Genomic DNA, 17,468 nt, shown 5'->3' with positions numbered 1-17,468 from the left:
GGATACCTCACTCATATAAAGTGAGTCGCTGGATTATAAAGCTGCAATGTCTTTTAAAATAATTTTTTTGGGGGGTGCCTGGGTGGCTCAGTCAGTTAAGTGTCCGACTTCGGCTCAGGTCATGATCTCATGGTTCGTGGGTTTGAGCACTGCATCAGGTCCTGTGCTGACAGCTCAGAGCCTGGAGCCTGCTTCGGATTCTGTCTCCCTCTCTCTCTGCTCCTCCCCTGCTCATGCTCTGTCTCTCTCTCTCCTTCAAAAATAAATAAAAACATTTAAAAAAATTTTAAATAACTTCTTTTTTTAACTACATAACTGTTCCTTTGTGGTCCTATATATACTGAATTTTATTATTCAATATTAATAGTAGATTAGGTTCATTGGATTAGCATAAGTAAGTTACATGTAGTGCTCAGGTGTTACATTTTTTTCAAATATTATATACCCTCTTTTAATGTTTGTTCATCTCACTTCCAGTTTCTAAGTAATTGTTTAGGTGTAAACAGCAGTAGACCATTCATTTAATACCCCCATCTGAGGTTCTTTTTGATCCCAGGGGCTGTATACAGACTACCTAGATGTTCTCCTACTTTCTCTTTATCTGGTGAATTCCTACTTTGGGTCTCACTTTCAATTTCACTTCCTCCAAGAACCTATCACTAGAAATGTCCCCCTCTCCATATTCTAAATTATATATACCTTTCCTATTCTTTCTCATAACACCTATTGTCTTTTGTAGCACTTAATTATATACTGTTATCAATTCTTAACTAATATCATTATCTTAATAATGTTAGAAACAAAGAGTAAAAAATAATGGTTTTACACAGTAAGAACTGTAAGTGTTAATTTACCAGCACACATTCAAAACCTCCTAAAAAGAAAGCATTCACGGAATATATGGTGTACATTAAATCTCAGGAAACATACCAGCCTGGCTGCAGCGATCACATCGTGAATACTCCGGAGCATTAAACCTTCCACTTGAATGAGCCACTTTTCCACAGCACCTCGTGCTGCAGACGTGGAAATAAGTGCAATCAGTTCCACTCGCTCCCCTTCAGAGCTATACATGGCCTTAATGTCCAAATTGGGAAGGAATTCCAGTTTAGCAATGCCCTCAAAGCATTTTTTTAAATGAGGTTGAACTCTTAGTGGATCTTTGGTCTCTGACAAAATCTCTAACATTTCATCATTAGATAAGAAGAAAAAACTAGAGAAAAACATGCAAATACAAATGCTTTAGTTATAATTAATTCATCACACATCAGAAAATAATTTTAATTATAGCACAATTAATTATCCATCATACCGAGGGAAGAAAAGCCGTTTTTTTTCAAGATACGTATTGAGCCCTTTCATAATTTTCTCCAAAAGTTCATTGCAGTTCTGCAATTTTTCCAATAAACCTGTTAAAGAAGTAGCAGCAAGGACCTAAAAGATACACATTTGTTCAGGTCAGCACTTACATACCAGATATAATTATAAGACCTATGCATTAATCTATAGTATATGTCAAAAATGTAGAAATGTCAAAAGGCTTATGAAAATTGTAAATTTTTTGTAATGTAAAACTATTATAATTCAATAAATCATAAATATTCTTATCCAAGGATGCAAGTTACAAATGAGAAGTTATGACTCTCATGCACATTTTCATTTCTCCTATATTGTTCTGAATGATGTGGGAAAAGTCTGTTAGGATGGTGTGTGGTTTAATTTTTACATTTATAACCATCAACTATAAACTTAACAATCTACAGTATGAGTTGGCAAATTGTATCCCATGGGCTAAATCCAACCTGCTGCCAGTGTCTTTCTTTCTTTCTTTTTTTTTTTCAGCTTTATAAGGTATAATTGACAAATAAAAATTTTATATAGTTAAGGTATACAACTTGATGTTTTGATATATGAATACACCATGCTGCCAGTTTTTGTACGACCTGTGAACTAAGAATTATTTTTATACTTTTAAAAGGTTGAAAGAATTGGGACACCTGGTGGCTCAGGTGGTTAAGTGTCCGACTTCAGCTCAGGTCATGATCTCACAGTTTGAGCTTGAGACCTGCATCGGGCTCTGTGCTGACAGCTCAGAGACTGGAGCCTGCTTCGGATTCTGTGTCTCTCTCTGTCTCTGCCCCTCGCCTGCTCACACTGTCTCTCTCTCTCTCTATCTCTCTCTCTTTCAAAAATAAATGAACATTAAAAAAAACTTTTTTTAAGGTTGAAAGAGGGGCACCTGGGTGGCTCAGGTGGTTAAGCACCTGACTTCGGCTCAGGTCATGATCTCACCGCTTGTGAGTTCGAGCCCCGCATCGGGCTCTGTGCTGAAAGCTCAGAGCCCGGAGCCTGCTTCCAGTTCTGTGTCTCCCTCTCTCTCTGCCCCTCTCCCGTTCATGCTCTGTCTCTTTCTCTCAAAAATAAATAAACATTAAAAAATGTTTTAAAATTAAAAAAATTTTGAAAGAATTAAGAGAAAAATCATATTTCATGGCATGTGAAAATGTCACTGTCCAGAAACAGTTGACTGTAACACAGACACATCCATTCAGTTACATATGGTCTCAGGCTGCTTTCTCCCTACTACAATGGCAGAGTTGAGTACTTGCAAAAAAGACTGCCTGTCTCACAAAGTCTAAAATATTTATCATCTGGCCACTGCAGAAAAAATATACTGACTTCTGGTCTATAACAAATCATGTCTCACAAAGGTTCTAAAGTCAATGTGTAAGACAAAACCCTCAAAACTCATAAATTTCAGTGTACTATTGACTCTCAAGAAGTCCAGCACGGCTAATTTTCACCCAGCATTGAAACAAATTGTTATGTCTTAAGTTGAATGCCAGATTAAAAAAGTGGATGCTTATCTATGGACTATGCATACTATGTGCATGAAAAATACATAATCTGTCTTTCAACATGAGAATCACACTCAACAAGGTGCTATAGTTACTAGGAGAGACACATAGCAAGTGAGGTCAACTGAGAGAACTGCAAATTTTTTTTTAATTAAAAAAAAAGTATTTTAGAGAGAGAGTGTGTGAGCAGGGGAGATGGGCGGTATCAGAGAAATAGAGAATCTTAAGCAGGCTCCCTGCAGCATAGAAACCGACACGGGGCTTGATCCCACGATCCTGGGATCTCGACCTCAGCTGACAGCAAGAATTGGACATTTGGGACACCTGCATGGCTCAGTCGGTTAAGCTTCCAACTTTGGCTCGAGTCATGACCTCATGGTTGAGTTTGAGTCCCACATCAGGCTCACTGCTCACAGCTCAGAGCCTGCATCAGATCATCTGTCCCCCTGCCCCTGCCACTTCCCTGCTCACACACCTTTCTTTCTCACTCTCTCTCTTTCTCTCTCAAAACTGAATGAACATTAAAAAATAAAAGTCGGACAGATGTTCGGCCAACCAAGCCACCCAGGCATCCCAGAATTGCAGATTCTTTATTCCTATCACTCCCAAGAATACAGAGTCATTAAGTGGAATATCAGGTGAATCAACTATACTCATTCTCTATCTCTCTCTCTCCCTGCTACTCCTTTCTCTCTCTATCTTATTTCATTTTACAAGAGAACAGCAGTCAGTATGTGCCATAGTCAAGTGAGTTAAATGTACATTTGTGAGTCAGCTCCACTGTTAGTTACAAGTAGTATATTATAAGAATTGAAAAGTAAAATTATTTTAATGCTTTGTGCTTTCTTATATTTTTCTGAACTTTCCAGTTTGTATTCAAAGAGCAGGTTTTGTTTTTGTAATCAGAAAAAACAACAACAACAAAAACAAATGCTTTCTTTAATAGCCAAAATGAAAGGTCCTCTTTATTTGTAAGAGAGAAAACAAACACTTCACCTTGGGATCTTTTTTACAAAACTTCATGATATCTCTCCAATGTCTGTCTACTGTCTGAAACTGACGCCCTTCTTCTGGCATCTGTTGCATGATATCCTCAGAACAAAAAATGGGCTCCAAGTACAGCCACTGAGCTTGTACTTTTAACCATTCATCAATCGTTTCTTGTATTCGAATCAAACGGTCTTCCCAGGCCTTAATGAAAAGCACACTGTACTAAATTCCAATCATTAAAGAAAACCCATAAATTACAACAAGGAATATTTATTTAAAATTCACTGTTATTTAAAAATAATAAATAAATAAATAAATAAATAAATAAATAAAATTCACTGTTATTTTTAATCAATGCAAAACAGCTCAACGTCACTTATGGGTATCACATGGACTTAGAAAAACTCTAGGAAGTCCAAAGTTTTCCTAAATCATTGGAACTCACCATCGGAAATGACTGTAGTTACTTACACTAAACTCCTAATCTCTAGGAAATCATCCCAAGTCTGAAAAGCATCCAGTAATACCCTGCTGTATACCAGTGGTTATCAACCTAGTGACTATTTCACCCTCCACCTCAAGGGACATTTGACAATGTCTAGAGACATTTACATTTGTTACAACTGTTGAAGTGAGGGTGCTACTCATATCTTGTGGGTGTTAATGTTTCAGATCTGTTCTATATGGTTCCACATTAATTTTTAAATATCCGTTCCTATATTTCACCCAAAGCTATCCACAAACTGACTTATTTCCACAGTAATATATATGTAATAAGATTACAGTTTTTGGGTGGTTTTTTTTTTTTAAGTAGCCTCCATACCCAGCATAGAGCCCAACACAGCACTTGAACTCACAACCCTGAGATCAAGACTGGAGCTGAGAGATCCAGCTGGACGCTTAACTGATTGAGCCACCTGGGCACCCCCAGCTTATAGCTTTTATAAATAACCGGAAACTATCATATTTGACATACCTTGATCTCTTTTTCAAACGGTTTGATGAAAGGTGAGCCTCTCATTGTCTGAGTTTTTATAATTTGATCATCAAGGAGAGTCTGAATCTCATCTACCGAAGAAAGAATAGAGACTCCAGTATCACGATATGGAGTTATATGAAAAGCAATATCATCCCAGGTTCCTATCATTGTATGCATGGCTTTCTCTAGTGAAAATTCCTAAAAGGGAGAAAAGAAAGAATGAGTTAGTGAAGAAAGGTCTTATTTACGGTACCAACTTTTCCCTGGTGAATCCAGTAATGAGTGCATTACACAGTAATTCTTTTTTTTTTTTAATTTTTTTTATGTTTTATTTATTTTTTGAGAGCGAGAGACAGAGTGTGAGTGGGGAAAGGGCAGAAACAGAAGGAGACACAGAATTCAAAGCAGGCTCCAGGCTCTGAGCTGTCAGCACAGAGCCCGATGCGGGGCTCGAACCCACCAACTGTGAGATCATGACCTGAGCCAAAGTCTGACGCTTAACCGATGAGCCACCCAGGCACCCCTACACAGTAATTCTCTTAACATAATCTGTGGCGACACTGTAACTGTCTTTAGGTTTAAAAAGATTTCTTAAACAATTAAAAAATTCCTAAGAATAACATAGTAGTTTTGCAGATAAACATAAGGGAAGGGAAACAAAAATAATATAAAAACAGGGAGGGGGACAAAACATAAGAGACTTATAAATATGGAGCACAAACTGAGGGTTACTGGAGGAGTTATGGGAGGGGGGGATGGGCTAAATGGGTAAGGGGCACTAAGGAATCTACTCCTGAAATCATTGTATGCTAACTATATCACTATATATGCTAACTATATCACTATATGCTAACTAATTTGGATGTAAATTTAAAAAAATAAAAATAAAATTAAAAAAAGAATAATAGTGTAGTTTTAAAAAATTCACTTGCTGTGAAAACTACCGCTGCCAGTATTAAAATAGACACCAGAATAAAATAGCTGCTGGACCTTCTCTGAAGTGGCCTTTCTGCAGTCTATAGTCTGAAATGCCTTTGTATATTCTAAGAACGCTGGAAGACTGTACTCATTCTGCTAGAATGCAGACACATCAAATGCCAACACACACATGAAGAGGTCAAAGGAGCCATTTCTAGCCCGGATTCAGGACAAAGAAGTAATATAGAAGCACACACTTTGTAGGGTGGGGGGAGGGGGAAGAGTGGTCTTCTGTCAGGTTCCCCCATCTCCTCCCATTGCTATCCAGTACCATACACTCAACCCCAACAAAAACTGTGATTATTTTATTAACAAACTCATCAAATAAAGTGTTTCAGTTGATCTTCATATTTACCTTGCTTGCACCTGCACTTATCACTTCAAATTTTTCCAAGTATGGTGTAAGGTTTAATTTTAAAATTTTTCTCAGTGTAGTTCCAGAGTCTGGAGTCAAGTCATAGCCTACAATTTCTGATATCTGCTTCCAGTGACGAGCTCTCATTCCTGGATTGCACAAGATGGAGACAGTAGGGATATAGTCCTAACAGTGAAAGTATAAACAATAATGAGTCACTCTTTTGACTGACCCACACACATAGATTTTATAGATGAAACCTCAATAGTATAAACGTTTCTTGAGATTATTTAACATATTTGATTAGTCCAATCAAAATCCCAATTAGATTTGGAGGAGAAGAGAAACTAACAAAATGATTCTAAAGTTCATCTGCACAAATAAACATTTGGAAATAGCCTGGAAAATTATAAGAGCAAAAAAGAAGAGGAGTAAATGTTCCATAGAATATTAAAGTATGTGATAAAATTATGCTAATTAAAAGTGTGGTATTATTATAGAAACACAAAGCTGTATAAATATAGAACATAAATTATAAATACACACACCTACACACATAACATAAATGCGGGAATGGCCTGCACCAAAATGCCAAAATGTAACTTCTGTTTGGAGGTGAAAATGAAACATCAAGTGAAAACACTTAGTTCATCATTCTTGATGTTGACATTAGGACATGTTCTTTAAAATCAGGAAGAAGATAAGCATAGTTATTGTTACTACTTCTAATCAACATTGTATTGAGTGTCCCAGCCAGAGAAGTAACATACATACATACATACATACATACATACATACATACATACATACATAAAAGATATGGGGATGACACCAGTCAGAACGGCTAAAATTAACAACTCAGGCAACAACAGATGTTCGCAAGGATGCAGAGAAAGAGGATCTCTTTTGCACTGCTGGTGGGAATGCAAACTAGTGCAGCCACTCTGGAAAACAGCATGGAGTTTCCTCAAAAAATTAAAAATAGAACTACCCTACGACCCAGCAATTACACTACTAGTTGTTTATCCAAGGGATACAGGTGTGCTGCTTCAAAGGGATAGATGCACCCCAATGTTTACAGCAGCACTATCGACAGTAGCCAAAGTATGGAAACAGCCCAAATGTCCATCAACAGATGAATGGATAAAGAAGATGTGGGATATATATACACTGGAGTATTACTCAGCCATCAGAAAGAATGAATGAAATCTTGCCATTTACAACTACATGGAAAACTAGAGGGTACTATGCTAAGTGAAATTAGAGAAAGACAAATATACGACTTCACTTATATGAGGAATTTAAGGTACAAAACAGATGAACATTAGGGAAGGGAAGCAAAAATAATATAAAAACAAGAAGGGGGACAAAACATAAGAGACTCTTAAATACAGAGAACAAACTGAGGGTTGCTGGAGGGGTTGTTGATGAGGGGATGGGCTAAATGGGTGGGATGAGCACTGGGTGTCATACATAGGGCATGAATCACTGGAATCTATTCCTGAAATCATTGTTGCACTGTATGCTAACTAACTTGGATGTAAACTTTTTAAAATTAATTATTTAGTTAATAAAAAAACCAAGTAAGTCACAAGTGTTATTAATAAAATCATTTTGTGACTTCAAAAAAAAAGAATGATGAGTGGAATTCATTTTGATCAATATTTAAATGTTACTGAGATTTAACTAAAAACATTAATTTGATAAGGAAAATTTTAAGAATGATCTTAACTGGAATCCTTAAAGTAAGTCATGATATATAAAGGGTTCTTTTTCAAGAATATAAAATTACAAAATCTATTCCTGATATCTTTCCTTTGTGTTTGGCTCAATATATGACTCATCAAAAGCTAAAATCCAAGGTTGGCTAGAATTACTTTTTATATATAGAATACAAGGCACTTATTAGCATTATAAAATAATAAAATGTGAAGAAACTTAGATACTCTAAAAAAAAAAGATATGGGGAATAGAAATTTAAAAAACAAAACTACCCAAAGAAAACAAAAACACAAATTCAAAAAGATATGTGCACCTCTATGTTTACTGCAGCATTATTTACAACAGCAAAGATATAGAAGCACCCAAGTGTCCATCAATAGATGAATGGAGAAAGAGGATGTGGTGTATATATACAATGGAATATTACTCAGACATAAAAATGAACGAGATCATACCATTTGTAACATGGATGGACCTGGAGGGTATAATGAGAAAAAAAAAAACCTAACATTGTTCGCAAATTGTTGTCTGTGTACAATGACTGGATATTAAATTAATATAAAGAAAGTTAAAAGAACCACTGAATACAAGCCACAGATAAAAAGCATAATTAACAAAAAGATGAATTTATGATAGCAACAAAATAAAGTATGTAAGGATAAATTATTTTGAAAAAAAAATTAAGCTTATTGCTTTTTTAATAATCTCTACACCCAATGTGGGGCTTGAACCCACAACCCTGAGGTCGAGAGTCACATGCTCTTCCAAATAAGCCACCTAGGCCTCCATACCTAGGGATAAATTAAATGAAAGCTGTGCAAAGTTATTTCGGAGAAACTATGTTAAAGAAAACCTGGGGCACCTGGGTGGCTCAGTGGGTTAAGTGTCAGACTCTTGGTTTCAGCTCAGGTCATAACCTCATGGTTTGATGAGTTCAAGCCCCTCATTGGGTTCTGTGCTGACAGTATGGAGCCTGCTTGGGATTCCCTCTCTCCTTCTCTCTCTGCCCTTCCCCACTTGCACTGTCTCTCAAAATAAATAAACTTATTTAAAAAAAAAGATGTGAAAGAAAATCTAAATAGAGATGTATACCACACACTGATAGATTCATTATTATATAAGTGACAAAGGATTATTATTCAGAATATATAAATTAACAACAAAAACAATGGAAACAAATACTGAAACAAAAATAACAAAAGAGTCAAAGGGCATTAATAGACATTTCACAGAAGAAGAAATATGAAATGTAAGTACTTTGAGGGCAGGGATTTTTTGTTCATATGACTCTAAGTAGGAAAATCAATAAATTAGATAAGTAAGCAATAATATATAGCAGTGAAAATGAACGACTACAGTCATTCCCAAGACATGGATGAGTTTTAGAAACATAATGTTAAGTGAAAAAAATCAAGTCACAGAAGACTACATACAGATGATATGTTTTTATAAATTGTTACATACAGATGTGAATTAACAACAAAAAAGAAATACAAACAGAATTTATGACACACTTATCTTCAAGGGAGATTAAGGGGCTTAAAATAGGGAAGGATCACATAGAAGGAAGCAAGAGTATTGATGATCTTTTAATTTTAAAGAAGAGGGGAGGGTTCATGGGTGTTCATTTTCTTCATAGCTTACATATATGTAACATATATTCTCCAAGTATTGGATAATAAAAATTTGCTAACAAAGGTAAAGAAAGAATACTTATCTTTTCCTCTTCCCAATCCAATTCAAAGCCCAACAAAATTATACTTGCACTTCTGGTCACCTCCTTAGTAAAGCCTTACCTGTTTTCCAGATGACAAAATTAATTGCTCCGTGCCCTATTCTTTCAGAGGATGCTACCATCCTCTACCTATGAATTGCCTTATTCTACCTCGTACTACAACCAGTTGTTCACAGCCTATTTCTCTTTCCACATTGTGTTCTCTGTGAGAGGCAGAAGCCAATTTGTGTGAACTGGACAAGAACAATTTTAAACTGTAAGACTCTAATGTCGCTATCTAAGCCACTAATCATGTGAGAAAAATAAATAAAAGACAATTAGATTGGAAAGAAAAACATAAAACTACCTCTATTTACAGACTACATGATCTTATTTTTTTTTTTTTAAATTTTTTTTTTCAACGTTTTTTATTTATTTTTGGGACAGAGAGAGACAGAGCATGAACGGGGGAGGGGCAGAGAGAGAGGGAGACACAGAATCGGAAACAGGCTCCAGGCTCCGAGCCATCAGCCCAGAGCCTGATGCGGGGCTCGAACTCACGGACCGCGAGATCGTGACCTGGCTGAAGTCGGACGCTTAACCGACTGCGCCACCCAGGCGCCCCTACATGATCTTATATATAGAAAATTCTACGGAATTCATTTCTTTTTTTTCATTCTATATTTCAGTAATCTCTACACCCAATATGGTGCTCAAACTTACAACCCTGACATCAAGAGTCATATGTTCCACCAACTGAGCTAGCCACGTGCCCCAAAAAGGAATTTATTTAAGAACTGTTAAAACTAATAGATGAGTTCAGCAAGATTGCAGGATACAACATCAACATACAAAAATTACTTGTGTTTGTATAAACTAGCAATAAACAACCCAAAATTGAAAGTAAGGGAAAAAATCTCATGTACAATAGCATCAAGAAATACAAAATACTCGAGAGTAAATTTGATAAAAGAAATGCAACATTTGTAGACTAAAAATTACAAATAATTGTTAAATGAAATTAAAGAAGACCAAATAAAAGTAAAAATACTCCTTGCTCACATATTGAAAGAATTAATATTGTTAAGACAGTGATCTTCCCAAGTCAATCTAAAGATTCAATGCAATGCCAGCTTCCTTTTTTTAATGTTTAAAAAAATTTTTTAAATGTTTATTCATTTGAGAGAGAAAGAGAGAGAAGGGGGGAATGGGCAGAGAGAGAGGAGGACAGAGGATCAGAAGGAGACTCAGCTGACAGCAGTGAGCCTGATGCGGTGCTTGAACTCAGGAACTGTGAGATCATGACCTGAGCTGAAGTCCGATGCTCAACTGACTGAGCCCCCCAGGTGTGCCTAAGGTTTAAAATGTATTTTAATAAGTTGATACTGCATTGTTGCTCCACTTCTCAGAAAAATTCCAAGATATTAGGGACAAATAGAATATGGTACACAAGTAAAAAATGCACAGATAACTAAGACAGGCAAAGCTAAGAGCTGCTGTCCTAGATGCAGCATATAGCAACACTCTTCCCAAGTTTGTGCTAGGTCTATCAACAAAAGCTGTGAACAGCAATATCATAGACACAAAGGGGCCATTCCTGGGTTGTCCTTATCCAAAGAAAATATGGAAGAAAGATTTTTCTAAAGACATACTAAATGAAAATCTTTAAGAGATTTCACGTCTTCCAAAAGCACAAGCAACAAAAGAAAAAAATATATATAAATGAGACATCATCAGAATTTAAAACTTCTGTGCTTCAAAACACATCATCAAAAAAAACTAAAAGACAATCCACAGATCACAATGAAAACAGCCATCAATATTTTGTTTTTAAAAAGAGTTTTGAAAATGATCACTTAACTAAAACTTGAAAGCTATAAATTAATTATCCACACTCTCATGACAATTTTGTTGGTGAATAACAAACAGAGATCTATTTCTTTAAAATATATTTGTGCAGAAACTGCATATAACTCTAAGTTTTACTCCTAACATAAGTATGTTTGGAAGTATTCTATTCTATACTTGCCAGTGTGGAGAACAAAATATTTTTTAAGAATAAAGAAGTATATATATATATATATATATATATATATATATATATATATATATTATATATTCTGTATTTTACATGTAGCAGAATTATCATCCAGAGGGTTTTTTTTTTGTATTCACAAGGTTATATGTGTATTGTAAAACAATAATACAATAATGGTGAAGGAAATAAAAAGGCTTTTAAAATTTTGTTTTAAATATTTATGAAGTTATTATTCCAGAGAGTATAGTGATATCTTTTTTTTATATTTTTTTAAGTTTATTTATTTATTTTGAGAGAGAGGGAGAGAGGTGAGTGAGGGAGGGGCACAGACAGAGGGAGAGAGAGAATCCCAAGCAAGCTCTGTGGTGCCAGAGCAGAGCCCGACATGGGGCTTGAACTTACAAAACCGTGAGATCATGACCTGAGCTGAAACCAAGAGTCAGACGCTAACAGACTTATACACCCAGGTGCCTCAGAGAGTATACTGATATCTTAACAGCTTACCTAGATCATAAATTAATCAAAATGCACTTTTTAATAAAACCTGATACTTAAAATATATTTAAAAAAATAAAATAATAAAAGACAATCCACAGAATAAATGGGAGAAATTTTTTTTCTTTCCCCCCCCCCCCCATTTTAGAGAGAGAGAGAGCATGTGTGTGAGCAGGGGAGAGTAACAGAGGGAGAGAGAGAGAATCCCAAGCAGGCTCTATGCTCAGTGCAGAGCCTGATGTGGGGCTTGATCCCACGACCCAGCCCAAAATCAAGAGTCAGACATTCAACTGACTGAGCACCCAGGTGTTCCCAAATTTTTTAAATCATATATTTAATAAGGGACTTATCTCTAGAATATACAAAAAAAAAAAAAAACCAACTACAATTAAATAAGAGAAAAATAACCACTCAATTTAAAAATGGGCAAAGGATTTAAACAGATGTATTTCCAAAGAAAATATAAAAATGGGGATGCCTGGGTGGCTCAGTTGGTTAAGTGTCTGACTTCAGCTCACACCATGATCTCACGGTTTGTGGGTTCAGGGCCTGTGTCCGGGTCTGTGCTGACAGCTCAGAGCCTGGAGCCTGCTTTGGATTCTGTGTCTCCCTCTCTCTCTGTCCCTCCCCCGCTCATGGTCTGTCTCTCTCTGACTCTCAAAAATGAATAAATGTTTAAAAAAATTTTTTAGGGTGTTTCGGTGGCTCAGTCAGTTAAGTGTCTGGCTTCGGCTCAGGTCATGATCTCGTGGTTCATGGGTTCAAGCCCTGCATCGGGCTCAGCCTGGAGCCTGCTTTGGATTCTGAGTCTCCCTCTCTCTCTCTGCCCTTGCCCCACTCATGCTCTGTCTCTGACTCTCTCAGAAATAAATAATTTTTTTTTAATTTTTAAAGAAAATATAAAAATGGCCAATAAGCACAGTAAAAGATGTTCAACATCATTAGTCATTAGATAAATACAAATGCAAACCACAATGAGATACCACTTTATCCCACTGGGATGGCTATACTCAAAACAACAGACAATAACAAGTGTTGATCAGGATGTGGACACATTGGAACTCCTGTGCATTGCTGGTGGAAATGTAAAACAGTGAAGCCCCTTTGGAATATAGTCTGGCAGTTCCTCAAAAAGTTAAACATAGAATTTTCACTCCTCCGTATATACTCCAGAGGAGTGAAACATATGTCCACGTAAAAACTTGCACATGCATAATCATAGTGACATTAATCCTAAGAGCTAAAAAGTGCAATGATGCAAATGTCCATCAACTGATGAATGGATAAACAAAGTGTGGTACATCCATACAGTAGAATATTATTCATCAATAAAAAGAATGGGGGGTGCCTGGGTGGCTCACTTGGTTAAGCCTCTGACTCTTGGTTTGGACTCAGATCATGATCTCATGGTTTGTAAGTTTGAGCCCTGGGTCAGGCTCTGCACTGACAGCACAGAGCCTGCTTGGCATTCTCTCTCTCTCCCTCTCTCTTTGCAACCCCCACATCTCCCTCACTCTCAAAATAAATAAATAAACTTAAAAAGAATGAACGATGCATGTTACAACACAGAAGAACAATGAAAACATGCTAAGTGAGAGAAGTCAGTCACAAAGGCCACATATAATATGATTCCATTTATATGAAATGTCTGGGATAGATAAATCCATAGAGACAGAAAGTGGATTAGTAGTTGCCATTGTCTTGGAAGAGGAGGAAATGGGGAGGAGGAAAAGTTAGTGACTACAGGCTAACTTACTGGTATAATGAAGATGTTTTAAAATTAGATAGTGGTGATGGTTGCAAAACTGTGAATATTCTAAGAAGCCACTGAACTGTATGCTTGAAAGAGTAAATGTTATGATATGTGGATTATATCTCAATAATCTATTGAAAAAATACAAGCTAATAACAAACTGTAAGCTAATGATAAAATTATAAGTACATAAGAATATATTTTTTCAAGTTGAAAGCAATCAAACAACATTACCCAACACTAACTTTGTTTCCAGCACCATATTACAGGGCACGGGTTCCCCCAATTTTTGGTTTCACAACAGGTGTTAATAACAATTATTTAAAACTTGTGTGACAAGGGGGAGCAAAAAAAAAAAAAAAAAAAAAAAAAAGTAGGTGGTATGTCCTTTCAATGCCATCTCAGTTACAGGGCCACCTGAGAAAAATGTAACTAAAGACTGTATTATGTTCAACTCATTGTTTATTATTCAAAGTCCCAGACATTGTAAAATTATAACTTGCATTTTTTTGTCCAGTAGAGGTGCAAATAATTCTATCTGAAAAAAAGGTAAGTCCAAATATGTTTATTTGGTTTATTCTGTATGACATTAACCAGCTTTATATCAATACTAGCAATCTTTTTTTAACATTCCTTTACTAAATTTCCCACAAATACTCAGCTCCTAAAATGCTCTTTGAACCGGACTTACCACCTAACTGGTTCTCTCATTAATTAATAAATAGAATAAAATATTTGACACGTTTATTTTTCTAAATTTTTTTAGTGTTTGTTTTTGAGAGAGAGAGACAGAGACAGAGACAGAGTATGCGTGGGGAGGGGCAGAGAGAGAGGGAAACACAGAATCCAAAGCAGGCCCCAGGCTCTGACCTGTCAGCAGCCCAGTGCGGGCCTCGAACTCACAGGCTGTGAGATCAAGGCCTGAGCCGAAGTCGGACGCTTAACCGACTGAGCCACCAAGGTGCCCGACACATGTTTATTTTTATATTTGTATGACAGTCATGTTTACATTTTTTTGCAAATAATAATTTAATTAGGTAATTTTTTAAATTGGAAGATCATAGATTATCCAACTTTTCCTTTTTTTAAATGTTTATTTACTTTTGAGAGAGGGAGAGCAGGGGAAGGGCAGAGAGAGGGAGACAGAGGATCTGAAGAGGGCTCCACACTGTCAGTTGAGAGCACAATGCAGGGCTCAAACTCACCAACCAGGAGGTCATGACCTGAGCTGAAGCCTGATTCTTAACCAACTAAGGCACCCATATTATCCAACTTTTCATTTTGATTAGTAAGGACTTTGTTTTTGACTTTCCATTTTTTATCACCATCATGTGTTTTTGCTTACCATTATATTCCCCAGCATTCATTGGAACTTGGTATAACATAACAGGTGCTCAATAAGTATTTGCTAAATAAAAGAATTTTTAACATCTATGAAATAGAAAGGACATACTCTCAAAGTGAATAAATTTATCTTTATTAAAAATTCATTATTGAGCACCTGGGTGCCTCAGTCAGTTAGGCGTCCAACCTCGATCTCACAGCTTGGGAATTCAAGTCTCACATCAGGCTCTGTACTCACAGCTCAGAGCCTGGAGCCTCTGCTTTGGATTCTGTGTTTCCTTCTCTCTCTGCCCCCCCCCCCTCCTGCTAGCACTCTGTCTCTCTCTCTTAAAAATAAACATTTTTTTAAAAAAAAGAAAGAAAAAAGCATTATCGTGCTCACTTCAGCAGCACATATACTAAAACTGGAACGATACAGAGAAGATTAGCATGGCTCCTGTGCATGGATGACATGCAAATTTGTGCAGTGTTCCATATTTTTTAAGTTATTTATTTATTTATTTAGTAAATCTCTACACCCAACATGTGTCTTGAACTCATGACCCCGAGATCAAGAGTTCTGTGCTCTTCCAACTGAGCCAGCCAGGCACCCTGAAGCATTCCATATCAAAAAATAATAATAATAATAATTCCTTATCCTCTCACAGAAGGTGAGAGGCTGGAAGGAGCTGAGTGTAGAATAGGCAGCCTGCATGGACAGTACCTCAGTAGGAGGCTGGAGAGGAAACAAACTCTATACTCAACAAGTCTTAATGACCTAGCATATGTCAGGCTCAGTTACAGTCATGGAGATACAACAGTGAACAACACCATCAAATCATTACATGGTCTTTATTCTGTGATTTTGCCATTTACCGGTAAAAATTTAATCATCAACTATCACAGTCCTTTGCTGTGGAGTTTATTTTATTAAATTTTACTTATTTATTTTGAGAGAGAGAGAGAGAGAGCATGAGCAGGAGAGGGGCAGAGAGAGGGAGAGGAGAGAATCCCAAGCAGGCTTCGCACTGTCAGCATAGAGCCTCACAAGGAGCTTGATTTCACCAACCGTGAGATGGTGACCTGAGCCGAGATTAAGAGTTGGATGCTCAACCCACTGAGCCACCCAGGCGTCCATATTTTAAAAGGGAAAAAATATTAACTCCATGTAATAGTAGGAGTAGGGTCCTAAAAACTCTCATGATGAAAGAATATAAGGAAAATGGGATTAGAAGGAATTAACAAAAAGTACATATATGAAATTCCTTATTGACTTTCTATATTCATTTACAAATACTTATTTAGCATCTACACTGTTTAGTATCTACATCATTGTTAGTGATTATGATATATCAATAAATTAAACAAATATCCTTTGTACAAACTTCCAGTGATAAAGTAAATACGCTCTGGGGATACAACATACAGCATGGTGACTATAGTACCATACTGTATATTTGAAAGTTGCTAAGAGTAGATTTTAAAAGTTCTTACCACAAGAAAAAAATCTTGCCATTATGTGTGGTAATGGATGTCAACTAGACTTATTGTGGTGATCATTTTGCAATGTATACAAATATCAAATCATTATGTTGTACTCCTGAACCTAATACAATGCTATATGTTATTTATATCTCAATAACGATTTAATTATATGGTATGTTAAGGGGTAATAAATGATACAGAAAATAGGGAAATTAGAGCAGGATAAGAATCAGAACCAGTGGGGGTATCAAGCAAGATGCTCAGGGAAGGCTTCCTGGATATGGTGATAATTTGAACAAAGATTTTAGGAGGGGAGGATATGAGACAAGAGCATATGTAAGTGAAGAGAACAGTAGGCAGGGGTAATAGCTGAAGCACAGGCCCTCAGGCAGGAGGGCTTAAGAAACGAGAATGGGGGGCAGTATGGCTGGGGCATCCGCTGTGAGGGGCAAGAGAAGGTGGAGGCAAGGTCAGAGAAATAAAGAAATGTTCAAGTGAAGTTAGAGGGATAAAGAGGAGCCAGATTATGGAGTGCTATGTAAACTTTTTATCTGAGTAAAACATGAAGGCTTTGCAGAGCTTTGAGGAGAGGAATAACATGATCTGACTTAATTTTTCTAGTTGCTCTATTTTTAACAGACGATGGGGTGAAGGTGGGGCAAAGGTAGACACAGGGAAACCCATTAGGACCTTTTTGTAGAAATCCATGTAAAAGATGATTTAACGTAGACGAGGGCAATGGCAATGGGAGAGTGAATTTTGAGTTTGCCACGTAGTT

At 36.6% G+C, this 17,468-nt stretch overlaps 1 protein-coding gene and 1 non-coding gene across 7 annotated transcripts in view; one reads left to right on the top strand and one right to left on the bottom strand.

The window, feature by feature from the left end:
• The window catches only part of DNAH12 (dynein axonemal heavy chain 12), a 214,949-nt gene that overhangs the window by 157,254 nt on the left and 40,227 nt on the right, over window positions 1-17,468 (bottom strand). For 4 of the 6 annotated variants that reach the window (XM_058726464.1, XM_058726466.1, XM_058726467.1 and 1 more), the window contains 5 exons: window positions 6,161-6,346; window positions 4,825-5,025; window positions 3,855-4,049; window positions 1,313-1,434; window positions 931-1,213 (listed from right to left, as the gene is read on the bottom strand). In XM_058726464.1, coding sequence (XP_058582447.1) covers window positions 931-1,213; window positions 1,313-1,434; window positions 3,855-4,049; window positions 4,825-5,025; window positions 6,161-6,346 — 987 coding nt within the window. The remainder of the gene's footprint in view (window positions 1-930; window positions 1,214-1,312; window positions 1,435-3,854; window positions 4,050-4,824; window positions 5,026-6,160; window positions 6,347-17,468) is intronic. The other 2 variants (XM_058726469.1, XM_058726468.1) reach the window with 1 other exon arrangement.
• Window positions 15,601-15,707, top strand: LOC131511174 (U6 spliceosomal RNA). Its single transcript, XR_009261379.1, has one exon. It is a non-coding gene; the product is annotated as a U6 spliceosomal RNA (small nuclear RNA).

The sequence above is a fragment of the Neofelis nebulosa genome, chromosome 4 (assembly GCF_028018385.1).
Source record: "Neofelis nebulosa isolate mNeoNeb1 chromosome 4, mNeoNeb1.pri, whole genome shotgun sequence".
Classification (NCBI taxonomy): Eukaryota; Metazoa; Chordata; class Mammalia; order Carnivora; family Felidae; genus Neofelis; species Neofelis nebulosa.
Note: the sequence above shows the minus strand (reverse complement) of the source record. Positions and strands in the feature narration are given on the sequence as shown.